This window comes from Hippopotamus amphibius, chromosome 14 (genome assembly GCF_030028045.1).
Source record: "Hippopotamus amphibius kiboko isolate mHipAmp2 chromosome 14, mHipAmp2.hap2, whole genome shotgun sequence".
Lineage (NCBI taxonomy): Eukaryota > Metazoa > Chordata > Mammalia > Artiodactyla > Hippopotamidae > Hippopotamus > Hippopotamus amphibius.
The window spans coordinates 62,635,014-62,651,006 of record NC_080199.1 but is presented as its reverse complement, the minus strand read 5'-3'; the positions used below and the strand labels follow the sequence as shown (position 1 = coordinate 62,651,006).

The window sequence follows — 15,993 nt, the reverse complement described above, 5'->3', positions numbered from 1 at the left end:
TTTATACTGTTGTGCAACCACACTCCAGACCTTTTTCATCTTGCAAAATTGAAACTCTGTAGCCATGAAACAACTCGCCTTTTCTCCCTGCCCCCAGCCCCTGGCAAATACCATTTTGTTTTCTGTCTCTAGGAATATGCCTACTTCAGGTACTTTCATTTAAGGGGAATCATGTAGTATATGTCTTTTTGTGACTGGCTTATTTCACATAGCATTAATGTCCTAAAGTTTCATCCATGCTGTAGCATATCAGGATTCCCTTTTTATGGCTGAATAATCTGTTATATGTACCAACCACATTTTAAAACAACAAATGATTTTTTAGCATAAGTACCCTAGTGATATGCTAATATAAATATATATTTTAAAATTCGGTTTTTTAAATCTGAAATTCAAATTTATCTGGGCATTCTGTATTTTACCTGGCTACCCCAAATTGAAAACACAGGCTTGATCAGTAAGGGTTATAGTCTTTTTTAACTCTGACTTCTTTCTCCACTGCCAAGTCTCTATGTAACAGAGGCCTATGGAAGGTAGAGGGAAAAGGTTAAAAGCAAACAAAAAGATGAGGAAAAAGGGGAGAAAAGGTTAACATGGTGATCAGGACAAAGGGGGACGGCACTCGAGGAGAGCTATACAGTCGTCCCTCGGTATCCATTGTTTCCAGAAGCCCCAATGTGTACCCAAATCCGTGCACGTTCAAGTCCCATTAGTTGGCCCTTCCTATCAGTGGATGCGAATCCCGTGAATATGGAGGGCTGACTATTTGTCTATTAAATATCTGCTCAGACTGCAGGGTCAATAAACAAAGGCCTTGGGGACACCCAGTCACTGAGAGTCCTTAGACAAATTATTTAATGTCTGAGCCTGTTTTCCCATTTGTAAAATAAGAAAACACTGAACTCCCAGGATTGTTGTGAAAGTTAAGGTACCGCAGGTAAAAGCTGCCTATTGCTCCTCACCCCCCATACTTTTGCTGCTTTTCGGATTTTTAAGATATAGGGTCAGAGTAACACACAAGGGCTTTAAAATGCCTAGTGGTGGTTGCTTGTACGAGCCTAATTAGAACCTTTTGCCCCTAAAATTCTCCCTTCTCTCCTGGCAAAATTTCCGCCATCTGGACTTCACATCTGTGGCTTAAGGCTTTGAACCTTGTTAAAAGTCACACTGCGTCAAAAGGTGTGGCTCTATTACCAGTCTTTTGGGCGTGATCTGGGAATAGGTTCTGTTCCGGCAGTAAAGCGAGTAGGTGAGCACGTCCCTGGGTTGAGAAAACCTCAGCGCTCTGCTGGGCTGGCAACTGGGCTCCCTCCGCTCGCCCCGCCCCGGCAGAGTAGCCCCGCCCCGCCCCGGCAGAGTAGCCCCGCCCCTCCCCGCCCACTCTCTACTGCGTGCCGAGCGATCCGCGCTCTCTGTGCCCGCTGTCGGCGTCGGGAGCCGGAGGCGGGAAGCATGCGCGCCGGCTGGGAGGTGGGCCCCGCGGCGGGCGGCTCGCTGCTGATGTGCGCCGCGCTGCTGGCCGTGGGCTGCGCGCTGGGCCTGCGCCTGGGCCGCGGGCGGGGGGCGGCGGACCGTGGGGCGCTTGCCTGGCTCTGCTTCGACGCCCTGGTGCACTGCGCGCTGGTAAGTGTCGTCGCCTCGGCCCCGAAAACGCTGGCGGACGCCGCCTCCCTTGGGACCCTTCCCTCCCTCGTCCCGGGAGTTTCTAGAAGGGACCGGCACGGCTCGGCCGACGCGTCCCCTGGGGCGGGAGACCCGGGAAGCACCTGGAGGCCGCGGTGCTGCACCTCTTCGGGGTAAAAAGAGAGCGCAGCCTCTCTAGTGGTGCCAATTCCTCTATAAAAAAACAAAACAAAACAAAAAAACCCAGCACCACCAACAAGAAAAACCAGAAAACCCTGAAAATTGTTATTCCTGTACGGTGCTGTTAAGTCGGATTGTAAGCTACCGAAAGGCCTTGGCTTACTTAACTTCGTATCCTGCACGTAAATGTTGAACATAGTTGAGAGTTTTTGAATACCCCGGAGGGCGCAGAGAGAGGTGATGAGGCGTGCTGGGGCCTGGACCAAAACCACGTCCCCCCATAGTAATCACCATTTATTGAGTGAAGATTGTACGCAGGCACAGTACCGTTTAAAATTTCTGACCTGTGAACACCCCATAAGCCACTTATTATTGTCCCCATTTTCCAGAGGAGAAAACAGGCCCTCCAAAGTTAGGTGACTTTATAATGCCACACAGCTGGCGTGATTCAGTCAGTTTTAGTCTGGCTCCAAAGCTTGCACTTTATTTCACGCCAGGCTTTAGGAAACGTTTCCTTAAAAGTTCAGCTCACTTTATAAATGGCCAAGGCGGTTGTATTTAAGGGATTCTATTGAAAATGCCCCACTCCCGGTGCACACACTGGTTTTTTTTTGAAGACTATGCCACAATATCTTTTTTGCAAATTTGGCCTTGCTTAAATCTAGGCAAACTTATAGCTAATGTGAAGCCAGAGTCTATACAATAGATCCTCCTCGGTATCCTCGGATTCAACCAACGGAGAATAGAAAAGACTAGGAAAAAAATTCTAGAAATTTCCAAAAAGCAACACTTGAATTTGCCACCAGCCGCCCCAACCCGCCTCCCCTCAGCTATCTGCATAGCGTTTACATTGTATTTACAACTACTTACATAGCATTTACATTGTATGAAAGGTAAACGAGAGGTGATTTAAAATATAGGGGAGGATGTCAGGTTATACACAAATACTACACCATTTCTACATAAGGGACTTGCGCATTTGTGGATTTTGGTACCCCCAGGGGTCCTGAAAGCCATCCACCAAAGACACTGAGGGAGAACTGCGCTTATGAGAAAGAAGGAGAAAGCAAAGTTTTGGATAATCACCTAGGGCTGTAGATGTTTTCAGTTGGATATGTGCACATACCAGATGTTGCTACAGTGATGAAATTCCTTCTTTCCAAATAGTCAACTTGTGGAATTAATAGACAGTAAATATTTCCCTTAACTCTGTTATTTACAACATTGATTTTTAAACTGTCACCGAATACAAAATGTCCCAAAGAACAGGGGCAGTAAAACAGTTTGGTAGGCCTACTTAAAGAAGTGTATTATATTATAGACACACAAAAAAGGTATAAAAACACTAAAACATACACACATATGCCCACCACCTGGTCTGAAATTAGTTCCACTTTTCAAGCACAGAGTGTGACAGGTAATGCTACGCACATCTCCATTTGCGGCACCTTGAGGTATAGCCCCATGCGTGGAATCATTGCTCCACTCTCCCCCCCCCCCCCCACGGCCCCATCTTGTGCCATTTACCTCTCCCAGGTGCAAAACATCCTACAGTTTGAATGTACCATTCCTTGTTTCTTGAATTCTAAAATGCACATTTTTTTTGCATGTTGCAACAATCAATGACATAGTTACTGTGGGTCTTTTTATTGATATTTTATGTCTCTGAGATTGGAATATATCTTAAAATTGATGAAGAAAACATGCCCATTAATATTGGCTGGTTAAATTTGCTATTTACACACAATGCTTCAACCAGGATCTTGGTACACATATCTTAGAGATTGCTGAGAAGGGCACTTGATTTAAGTGGTTGAGGCCTGCAAGACAAATGCATGTTCATATTATCTTTGGGATAATTCAGTTGCAAGAATACCCAGAAATGTGGCACAAGCTAAGACTGGAATATAGAGCCCGGAGGAGATCTAAAACCACAACTCACTTGTTCCCACTAGAATCTGAGCTGCCTCTCTTCATCCCTTTTGACTTCTCAAATAGAGGAGATGTTTGGGTCTGTTGACTGCCATCAAAGCAGAGCTCCCCTATCGGACAGAGTTTCAAGCCAAGCATCCCCAGAGGTAGTTCATCTCCCTGATGTCCAACTAGACTGTCATTACCTGGGCCTGCAGCACTGACCTTCAGTTCAGTCGATTATGGCCAAGATGAAGGGCTGGTTGGTTTCCTGTCTGGTGGGAGCCAGGGTGTCATACATGAGGAAATCAGTGGCTTGACTCACCATTCCTCAGAAATTGCAATGGGTGTTTCTTGCCCTGGTGCTTCATGTTTAGGAAACATCTGGAAATCCAGACTGACTAGAGTACAAGATTTACATAGGGTAAGAATCCAGCAACGTCCGTCCAACTGTTAAACATCTACAGACCTAGATGATTATCGAAAACTTTGCTTTCTCTTAGTTTCTCAATACTATAGTCTTTCTTTGGTATCCGTGGTGGGTTGCTTCCATGACCCCTGGGGATGGAAATCTGCCATCTGCAAAATCTGCAAAATCTCAAGTCCCTTATATAAAGTGGGGGGACAGGCAGGAAAGGGAGCTCGAATGACAGGTAAGACTTTGAGTTTTATTCTGTGGTAGGAGGCCATTGAAGAGTTTCAAGCAAGGAAGTAGCATGGCCAAAGCAGATCTTTCAAAGGATAGTTTGGTGGTGGTGTGTGAAGTCAAACTGTAAGGGGTCTGAGAGATTTTACCCTTCTTACAAGTTAAACAAGTTAGCCTCGTTGATTCCCCAAGCTCCATAAGGCAATGCAGTGAGGGCCAGATAGTAACTGCACATGCTGGGGGTGCATTCCAGGAGAGAACCCCCAAATTAGGCTCCCATATTGTATGGAGCTGCTGGTGACCTGCTCTTACTTCTCTCTGGAGAGAGACCATATCTTTACTCAGGCATGAAAACAAATCTTTTCTGGGGAAGAGGAGGCAAGGTCTTTATCTTAGGAGGGAGATGTCTTTAAGCTCTACTACCCTGGAATGTCTGCTTATATAAATATTCTTAAGTTATCTGTAAATGCCTGTGCTCAGACACCCCAGACAGTGCAGGACTAGGAGATGTTCAAGAATTGTCTCCCAGCAGGTGCAGGGTAGATTGGAAAGGACAGCTCAGGGGCTAAAAGCAATTGAGTATTTTAGGAGTAAGGGAAAGAGCTGAGCTAAGGTGGTGGTGGAAGTGGATAGGAAAGCTTAAAAGGAGAGACTTTGCAGGGGAGAGTTTTGTAAGTCAAAGGGACCACTTTTACCCTGGGGGGAGGAGGCGATCTTGGTGTTTAGAATCTGGCTGACCGGGATGGTGTTGATAATGTTAGCGCAGACAGGAAAGTCAGAGTTTAGAACTACGGGCCTGGGGCTCCCGGCTGTGGTTGAGGGGGAATGGCCAGAAGGCGCTGAAATGTGAGACACGTTGGAGAGACCGAGTCAGGGCAGAATAGAGAGTTGGAAGTTCTTCACTGCATTGGAGGAGATAGCAGGAAGCCCTGGGGATGAGTGACTCTGAGTAAGAGAAAACAGAAAAGTGAAAAGGCTGAGGGATGACAACAGAGTCCTTTAAAATGTCTGCACTGAACAGTCAGGAAGAGGAAGATCAGGAAGGGGAGAAAGTGGGTAAGACCAAGCACCGGATAGTGCTGGGTCCCGGGACCCAAGGAAGGGAATTTCAAGGTCACCGTTAAATGCTCAGCACCATTAAAAGAATTAAAATTTAAAATTTAAGAAAAGGTGAAGGCTGAGCCAGGGCCTCTGGGACCACCCATCAGGAAGTTGATGGTAGAGTGGTATTGTTTGAATGGAGGCACCAGGAGCCAAAGGCAGGGGCTTAGCAGGTGGGATAGAGAAGAAATGGAGGCAACATATGCAAGACCTTCAGGAGATTTGATGGTGGGAGGAAAGACAGTGGAGGAAGGTGCCCGCCCAAAGAAAAATGGACAACCTAAGGGTTTTGAGTTTAAGTTTTATTCAGAGACCTTACTGAAGACTGTGGCCCTGGAGATAACCTCTCAGGAGCTCTGAGGAAACTACTCCCGAAAGATAGGGGAGAAACCAGCTTATATATGGTTTTTGGCTCTGGAATACGTGCAGTCAGCATACATTTCAGTAAAAGATCGCTGCTGGTCACAAAGAACAGATATCTCAAGTTAACGATATCAGGGCTTTTCCACGTATGGGAAGATGCAAGCATCTGGGCTAATAAAAATTCTTCCTGAGATATGCATCTAACTATTTAGGGGGCCTGCTCTTCTGAGGCACGGAGTGTGTCATCCTGTCTTTCATCCCAAGTGCCTCTTGGTGTGCTGTCCATCACCACCTGCAGTGGCTATTGACTTAATTCTTGTAGAGCTGGGAGCGGAACAACACCCTTTTTTCTTCTTTGTTTACACGGCAGGGGGCAGGCGAGAGACTTGGGGTTTACGATGGGAAGGTCTGAGTGTGTTTGTGAACAAGAGCCCGGTCAAGGGGAGAGTGAAGGGCCGCCGTGTGCGGGCAGCACGTGGTGTCTGCACGGCCGTGTGCACTGATCTGCCGCAGAGCTGAATCTGCCTGGATCTACCGCTTGTCCTCTGCTCAAACCCCCTGACTAGTGACTCCCACCTTTTCATCGCTGTGGCGCACGGCATCTGTCAGAGTGCAGGGCCGTTGTCACGGAAAATCTGGGCTGGGTAGTCTCTCCATTCATTCTGCCTTAACACCCCCGGGTAGTCTTTCTTCAAGAAATGCTGAGGCTGCTCAAGTCCCTGTTAATTTGCATATTTTGGACATGACCCTTTTCCGTTTAACGTCACCATCTGTTCTTTGCCTTCCGCAACAGTAATTTCAGCCTCCGATCTTGGGACTTTCTAAAAATGTCTTCCTCCTCCTACTTTATCATGAGGTCTGAAGTTGCCTTTTAATTCACCGTCTGTTACTCTCGCCTGTTTTCCTTTCCTTTTCTGGTATCGTCACCTTCATCAGTTTTGCTCTCTGGTTAAATGAATTTATAGTTCTTGTGCTGTTTGGTAAGCCTGGTGAATCACACTTGGTTTAGCTGTATATTAATGGTAACGGAATTTTTTTCCCCCGCTGGGGGCGGGGAGGAATTTGTGCTCTTTTAACTAATTAATTAATTTTATTTATTTATTTATTTTTGGCTGCTTTGGGTTTTCCTTGCTGCGCCCGGGCTTTCTCTAGTTGCGATGAGCAGGGGCTGCTCTTCATTGCCGTGCGCGGGCTTCTCAGTGCAGTGGCTTCTCTTGTTGCGGAGCACAGGCTCCAGGCGTGCAGGTCTCAGTAGTTGTGGCTCGTGGGCTCTAGAGTGCAGGCTCAGAAGTTGTGGTGCGCAGGATCAGTTGCTCCACAGTGTGTGGGATCTTCCCGGACCAGGGCTCGAACCCGCGTCCCCTGCATTGGCAGGTGGACTTCCAACCACTGCGCCACCAGGGAAGCCCCAATGGTCAAGGTTTATGATGGCTAATTTTATGTGTCAGCTCGACCTGACCATAGGGAACCCAGGTATTTTGACAAACGTTATTCTGGGTGTTTCTGTGAGGCTGTTTTGGATGCAGTTGGTGTTTAAACTGGTAGAGTAAAGCAGGGTGCCCTTCCTAACATGGGTGGGCCTCATTCCATCAGTTGAAGGCCTGACTAGAGCAGAAAGACTGGCCTTCCCTCAAGTCGGCGAGAAATCCTTCTGCCTGACTGCCTTCCTACTGGTACATTGGCTTTTTACTGCCTTCAGACTTGAGCTGAAACAATGGCTTTTCCTGGGCCTCAAGCCTGCTGGCCTTCAGACTAGATCTCCACCATTGGTTCTCCCTGTTCTCAGGCCTTCAGACTTGGATTAGAACTACCTTAGCTTTCTTAGGTCTCTAGCTTGCTGACTCATCCTGCAGATGGTGAGACTTATCGGCCTTCATAATTGCATAAGCCAGTCCCTATGATAAATCTTTTTAGATAGACAGATAGATACATAGGTCTAGATAGATAGATAGATGTATATATACACATAGATTTAGATATAAATATAATCTCCCAGTGGTTCTGTTTCTCGGGAGAACCTTGGTACAAACTTAGAAATGGTGCCAAGTTAGAAGCCTAAGGAGTAGTACCCATAGTGACCCACTGTCCATTACTTAGTGTGTGGGTAGACAGCCCTTGTACTTCTGCACACCAAATTTCAGTCTGTTTTCTAACATCATGAAGAAGAATCTTCCTTAGCAATAGGGATGGCTGTCTTTGTAACCACTTCTCAGAATGACATATTTTTCTATTGTTCCCCATTTCCACAAAATTTGAGTGCCTTTTGGGCTGCTCGTGTCTTGCTGTGCTAGACGCAAGCAAAATGGATGGCCCTTGTCCTCGCAGAACTCATGGAAGAGCAGAGTTTTTCTCTTATTGTTTGATATGGAGAATAATAGTTACTATGCCATGTGAAACCCATATGAGAAATTTCTTTCACAGATAAGTACTGAGAGAAGCTTAATTTCTCCTAAAAAAAATTGGTCTGTTTCTCTCTGACAAGAAGAACAATATAAATGTTTCTCCTTTTCACTTTGGCTGCTTGGAAGCTCAGAATCACATTAAGGTCTATAATAACAACAAAAGATGGTCTGCATATAGACGTTCTTATTGACGTCTTGATCCAAATTCTTATGTATATTTCACCGTTTAATGAATGTTTTTGTTGTAATTGACCTAAAATCTTTTGTATAGGGAGGAAGTATGTAAATACTTCAAAAAATTTTAATGCAACTAAAATTTATTTCCTTTGAAATGGAAAAGATATTCTAGGGAAATATCTTTTTCCTTTATAACACGAAGCACAATTTGTAACTGTTTTGTCTTCCTCTGTCTCTACTACCTGGCATGTTACCTGGGTTGTAGGAGCTATTCTGGAATATTTGTTAATATTGAATGCATGGAAGAATGATTCTATCCTTTTAATTTATAGCAGTATCAGTCATTTACATTTTAAGTAAGGCTCAATTTATTCTGATAGCTAAAATGGCCGTTCTTTTTCTCTGTCAGGCAGTCTTTTAAAACAAAATTTGTTTAAATTCTATATTCCTACAATTGTTGCAAAACATAACATTTATATATGTAAAAGGAAGAAAAAGATAAAATTATCTAGAGATAATTATTGTTAGTATTCTTAAGAATTGTCTTACAGGGACTTCCCTGGTGGTCCAGTGGGTAAGAGTCCACGCTGGTAATGGGGGGCGGGGGGCTGTTTGATCCCTAATCAAGGAACTAAGATCCCACATGCTGCGCAGCCAAAAAGATTTTTTAAAAATTAAAAAATAAATAAATAAAGGAAGGCCCAGTACTGTGTGTGGAAAGTGAGAAAGCCACCATAGTCTAGGAAGGGCCTTTAGGAGCCAAGTAGCCCAGTCTCCTCCTTGAGATAGGAATTTTCCTAATAGTCCGACAGATGGACTGTTAGTAAGTCCATCCACCCTTTGCTTGAAAACTTTCAGTCGGTGCCATCTTTCCAAAATAGAACAGCTCTAGTTACAAGAAAATGTTTCCTTATGTTGAGCTAAAATTAGCCTACTTATGACTTCTACTTCTAGGGTCCTACTTGTGCCCTCACGTGTAACCCAAAGGGAATTTGAATCCCATATCCACACAACAGCTCCATCATTTCTCATGGTGTGGTTTCCTGGCACTTTTCTGTCCTGTCACTCATCCTCACGCACGCCACAGGCTGCCTTTCAAGGGCAGTGCTGGTTACTCGGTGCTGTTACAGAGGAGGTCTGACTGTTATTCAAGAAGCCTGGGGCAGAGTGGGCAGGTGAGGAGTATGGGCTTTGGGGTCCAACGATGTGCTAGTGCAGCTGGCCCAGCCATTTCCCACCTGTGAAACCTTGGGCAGCACCCCTTTCTCTGCTGATTAAAATCCTTTCTGTAATGTGGAGGGGATGGAAGGAATATATGGGCGTTATGGAGTATATGTGCATTAAATGTGTGTGAGAAATACAGGCTGAGGACTCTTTGCAGAGCATGTACAGAAAAGTCAATTCTCACTACAGTGGTTTCCCCTTTTATTGCGTAGTAAAAATCTACAACTGTTTATTTCCTTGTTTGCTGATGTTTGCTAAGACTTGTATTTTGCATTAGACCCTTTTGGCAGCAAAGAGAAATAAAAAGTAAAATGTATGTTTAAAAAAAAAAAGGAAGAAAGGAAACATTTTCCTGTCTTGCTTTCCTTATTGTGTTCATCCTGCTATAACAAAATACCACAGACTGGGTGGCTTATAAAACACAGAAATTTATTTCTCACAGTTCTCGAAGCTGGAAGTCTGAAATCAGGATGCCAGCATGGTCAGGTGAGAACCAGCGTCCTGGTTCATAGGTGGCACCTGGGTGGACTAGACTAGGGGTCTCTCAGGAGCCTATTTTATTTTATTTTATTTTTTTTATATATCAGTATTCTTACTGAATCATTTTGGGGTGCATTGAATATATCATGGTTCTTTACCCCTAAGTACTTCATTGTATATTTCCTAAGCATAGGGATATTCTTTACATAACTACATTACAGTAATCAACTTACTTTTAATATGATACAGTACTTTTATTTAATCTACCATTGGTATTCTACTTTTGTTAATTGACCCAGTAATGTTTTTTTTATAGCGTTCTTTCCTCTCTAGTATAGGATCCAGCCCAGAACCAGGTATTGCATTTAGTTGTCAGGTCTCTTTATTTTCCTTCAGTTGAGAATATTTCCACAGTTCTTTGCTTTTGTGACTAGAGCACTGGTTCTCAAATGGGACAGTTTGCCCACTGGGGAACATTTGGCAGTGTTTGGCGCTATCTCAGCTGGGGCATGCTACTGGTGTTTAGTAGGCAGAGGCCAGGGATGTTGTTAAACACCTTACAATGCCCAGGACAGCCCCCTACAATGAAGAATTAGTTGCACCAAAATGTCAGCAGTACCAAGGTGGAGAAATCCTGGACAAAAATGATCTGTTTTTAAAAATGTTTTCTTTAAATAAAACAAAACAAAACAAAAAAACTTCTGTTTTGAAATAATTGGAGAGTCACATGCAGTTGGAACAAATAATACAGAGAGATCCAATGTACCTTTTCTTTGTATGAATCATCTATTTTATACATATTAATGTGTATATGGCAATCCCAATCTCCCAATTCATCCCACCCCAAACACCCCCCACCCCCACTTCCTGCCTGGTTGTCCATATGTTTGTTCTCTACATCTGTGTCTCTGTTTCTGCCTTGCAAGCCAGTTGATTTGTCCCATTTTTCTAGATTCCTCATATATGTGTTAATATATGATATTTGTTTTTCTGTTTCTGGCTTACTTCACTCTGTATGACAGCCTCTAGGTCCAGCCACACCTCTATAGATGACCCAATTTCATTCCTTTTTTTATGGCTGAGTAATATTCCATTGTATATATGTACCACATCTTCTTCATCCATTCATCTGTTGATGGACATTTAGGTTGCTTCCATGACCTGGCTGTTGTAAATAGTGCTGCAGTGAACATTGGGGTACATGTGTCTTTTTGAATTATAGTTTTCTCTGGGTGTATGCCCAGTAGTGGGATTGTTGGGTCATATGGTAATTCTATTTTTAGTTTTTTAAGGAAGCTCCATACTGTTCTCCGTAGTGGCTGTATCAATTTACATTCCTACCAACAGTGTAAGAGGGTTCTCTTTCCTCCACAGCTTCTTCAGCATTTATTGTTTGTAGATTTTCTGATGATGCCCATTCTGACCAATGTGAGGTGATACCTCATTGTCGTTTTGATTTGCATTTCTCTAGTAATTAGTGATGTTGAGCATCTTTTCATGTGTTTGTTGGCCATCTGTGTGTCTTCTTTAGAGAAATGCCTGTTTAGGTCTTGTGCGCATTTTTTGATTGGGTTGTTTGTTTTTTTGATATTGAGCTGCATGAACTGTTTATGTATTTTGGAAGGAGCCTCTTTTATATAAAGACACTGATCCCATTCATGAGGCTCCACCCTCAAGACTTAAGCACCTCCAGTACCGTTATCTTTCAGGGGTAGGATTTCAACATGAATTTGGGGGCCATGTGTGTAAAGTATGGAAATAATATTTTCTTCAGATGGTTGTTAGAGGATTAAATAAAGCTTTGTAATTTAGGGCCGTGTTTCTCAAACTTGACTGTATGTAGAAGTCACCTGGGGATTTTTTTGTAATGTAGACTCTGACGCCATACGTCTGCAGTAGGGTCTGGGACTCTGCATTTGCCACAAGCTCCCAGGTGGTGCCCATGCTGTGGTTTGTGGACCACACTTGTTTAGCATGGATGTAGGACACTGGGCATGGTGCCTGGCATTTAGCAGAGTTCAGTAAATGTTCATTCTTCCTCTGTCCCTTTTGTGACCCCTCCTCACTGTACCCCTTACTTGGATTAACTTTTAATTTTCATCCCACCCCTATGTAATAATGTGATAATACACATGTCCAATTAAGATGAGCCTTGGAAGGTTTTAAATCTCTAAGAAGTAACAACTGCCTCAGGAGAGAAGGGTATATTCTTTTTTTTTCTTTAAGAACTTTTATTGAGATACAATTGACATACAATAAACTGCATATATTTAAAGTGTATGATTTAATGTTTTTTTCTTATTAGTGATGTATATATGGCAATCCCAATCTCCCAATTCATCCCCACCCTACCCCACCCACCCCGGTTTCCCCACTTAGTGTTTGTTCTCTCTATGTTTGTTCTCTACATCTGTGTCCCTGTTTCTGCCTTGCAAACCAGTTGATTTGTATCATTTTTCTATATTCCGCATATGTGTGTTAATATACGATATTTGTTTTTCTCTTTCTGGCTTACTTCACTCTGTATGACAGTCTCTAGGTCCATCCATGTCTCTACAGATGTCCCAATTTTGTTCCTTTTTACAGCTAATATTCCATTGTATATATGTACCACATCCTCTTTATCCATTCATCTGTTGATGGACATTTAGGTTGCTTCCATGTCCTGGCTATTGTAAATAGTGAGGCAATGAACACTGGAGTGCATGTGTCTTTTTGAATGATGGTGTTCTCTGGGTATATGCCCAGGAGTGGGATTGCTGGGTCATATGGTAACTCTGTTTTCAGTTTTGCAAGGAAGCTCCATACTGTTCTCCATAGTGGCTGCATCAACTTACATTCCCACCAACAGTGCAAGAGCGTTCCCTTTTCTTCACACCCTCTCCAGCATTTACTGTTTGTAGATTTTCTGATGATGTCCATTCTAACCAGTGTGAGGTGATACCTCATTGTAGTTTGGATTTACATTTCTCTAGAGAAGGGTATATTCTTAAAAGGGGAGAAATATTTTTTAAGTCTTAAATCAAATACTGAACTGCTGTGTTGTAGGAACAGTAGAACTTGTGTGGCTGTATGATCCCTGAAGTTCTGGAAGGGCCAGCGTGGTCCGTTGTTAATATCAGGTGACAGCCTGTCTGCTAGGACAGGTTCCATCAAATGGAAGTCGTCTCCTCATTAGGTGGCCGACAGCTGAGCAGCATATATTTATGAAGTCACTAAAGCCTTGTCACTGAGGTGCTGTAGGAGGCTGAAGCAGCTGATCCTTCCAGAAACAATGTATGCTGTTGCGATGACACGGAAATATCAAGTCCTATTAGGCTGAGATTTTGTGAGTCAGATCAGAAAATGCTAATAAATTTTGACAGGATTTATGTACTGATTCTATCCTTACTCCAGTTTATACTCCCACTCTTAACGCATGTTGCACTGTTTTTCTAGTTCTTCATCCAAACACACTTTAAAAAAAAAAACAAAAAAATTTGCAAATATATTGAGTATAAATTCAGCCTTTACAAGTACAAACACAAATTGCAAAAACGAAAACGTGTGTTCTCTTTTATTTCTATAAAGATGTTTTGCTCCTAAATTTTTCTCTAAAGGTGAAATGAGTAAATTGAGTATTCTCTACAAGATGGTCATTGAGTTATAGATAGCAGAAACTTGCCCAGCTCAAGCATTTTTTTTAAAATCTGAGCTTTGACTTGTAGCTGTCTTAAAGTCTATAAAATCCTTTGTTAGAATTACATATCTAGAATACCTTAAGTGAAAAATGAGACTGGGCTTTGTTACTTAATTTATTTGCTATGATCCATTTTAGCTCTTAAGCTGATTTTGTTAGTGACTCAGTTAGGTGTAGTTCAGTCACATTTTAGAGCATCTAATAAGAACTTTCCTATGTTTTTTAAACCAAAATTTATGATACACGGAACTTAAAAAATTTTTAAGTCAATGAACCTTGTGGAATTTCTCTCGTCACTCTCTAGGTTAATAGTAGAAAAACTAATGGCAGGGAGACGGTATTTTAAATGTTTATAGCTACATAATAACATATACATTCAAAATTTCTTGAAGGCTACTATGGAACTCAATAGTGGTATCTCAGGGAGGTGAGACTGGGATTCAGGAGAGAAAGAAACTTTTATCTTTCACTTTGTAGCTTTTGGTAAAATTTTTTTAACTTTCAACATGTATCCCTTTAATAATTTTCAATTAATTAGTTAATTAATTATCTGCTGTGTTGGGTCTTTGTTGCTGCACGCAGGCTTTCTCTAGTTGTGGCGAGCGGGGCTACTCTTCGTTGTGGTGTGTGGGCTCCTCATTGCCGTGACTTCTCTTGTTGTGGAGCACGGGCTCTAGGCACGTGGGCTTCAGTAGTAGCAGCATGCAGGCTCAGTCATCGTGGCTCTCAGGCTCTAGAGCACAAGCTCGATAGTTGTCACTCACAGGCTTAGTTGCTCCAAGGCATGTGGGATCTTCCCGAATCAGGGCTCCAACCCATGTTCCCTGCCTTGGCAGGCATATTCTCAACCATTGCGCCACCAAGGAACCTCCTAATAATTTTTAATAGTGAAAATAGCAAAGGTACACCACCAGAAGGGATGTCAGAGAGTAAAGAAAAATCTGATGGGAAGTCAGCACACCTTGGGTGTTGGCAGCACTGATGTTGGGTAGGACAAGTGAACTGTGACAGGAAAAGAGCCCTGATAAGGGTGAGCAAAAGCCCGCTCTTTGCAGCTTCTCTGCAGACTTAACTGACAACAAGAGAGAATTTGCTCAGCCTGTCACCCAGAGCCAGGACACCAGGGCTGGCATCTTGGTGGCTGGTCATTCACCAGAAGGGCATAGGTAATTTGAAAAGGGAGTGTGAGTAATGAGAGCTTTTTACCTTTCTTTTTTTGGTCATGACCATTGGCTCTTCTTAGTTTTTATCCTTTTTGTGCAAGTGTCCACGTGTATGTATGACCGTGTGTGTGTGGGACACTGTGGGGCTGGCAGAAGGTTTGCAGATTTGCCCTGTGGTTTACTGAGGCTCGAGTAATCTGGAGACTCATAGCAATGACTGTTTAAACACCGATTGGTTTGATATTAAAGTGTATCCGAGGGGGAAAAGGATAGAAAACGGCTTCTGTGCTGTGCTTGCTCTGTGCGTGGTGTGCTGCAGCCCTCGTCTGGTTTCACCTCCGCTGTGCTCGCCCCAGCTGACCCAGACCAGACACCCAGGCTGCTTGGGGTCTAGAGGGGCTCCTGGGAGAGCTGAGCCTCGCACCGTGGAGTCCCAGGTGCTCCCGACCGTGGTCCGGGGCCCCTGCTTGTGTGTTAGAAGCATGAAGGCAAAGGACCTCTGGGACCAAGGGGTCCTGAGCTAGCAGTCCAGAAATGCGAGGGGCCGCAGCTTGTTTTTGACACGATGTTAGAAATCTTTTCACATCTTTTTAAATTCTTTTACTGTGAAAAATTTCAAACATTCACAAATGTGGAGAGAATAGTGTAATGGACAGGTTCTGCATTTTCAAATTTTGCTGCACTGGCTTCATTGGTCGCTTTTTTCTTTTTCTCCCTCCCTCCCCTTTTCTCCCCCTTTCTCTCCCTTCCTTTTTCTTTTGTTTTTGCTGAAGTATTTTAAAGGGAATCCAGACCTTCTATCATTTTGCCCCTACATCCTGGGTCTCTCTCTAAAAATTCAGGTTGTGCTTCTTAGGGGACAGGTGTCTGCCTCTCAGACATGGTAGGAATTACTGCAGTAGCACGGGAATTCTGGAAGACATCCTCATGGCCCGCGAGCCAGTCAGAGCTTCTACCCTGGTGGTTGCCCCAAGCTTGGCCTTCCCGTGGCAGATGAGCACTGGCAGGTGTAGGACGCACAGCCGATTCCCACTGGAAAGGCTG

At 43.6% G+C, this 15,993-nt stretch overlaps 1 protein-coding gene across 1 annotated transcript in view; it reads left to right on the top strand.

Moving 5' to 3' along the window:
- Nucleotides 1–1,388: 1,388 nt before the first annotated feature.
- Nucleotides 1,389–15,993, top strand: part of EBPL (EBP like) — a 31,432-nt gene continuing 16,827 nt past the window's right edge. Inside the window, exon 1 of the mRNA XM_057707131.1 lies at nucleotides 1,389–1,623. Within this exon, the coding sequence (XP_057563114.1) occupies nucleotides 1,453–1,623 (171 nt within the window). The 5' untranslated portion in view covers nucleotides 1,389–1,452. The remainder of the gene's footprint in view (nucleotides 1,624–15,993) is intronic.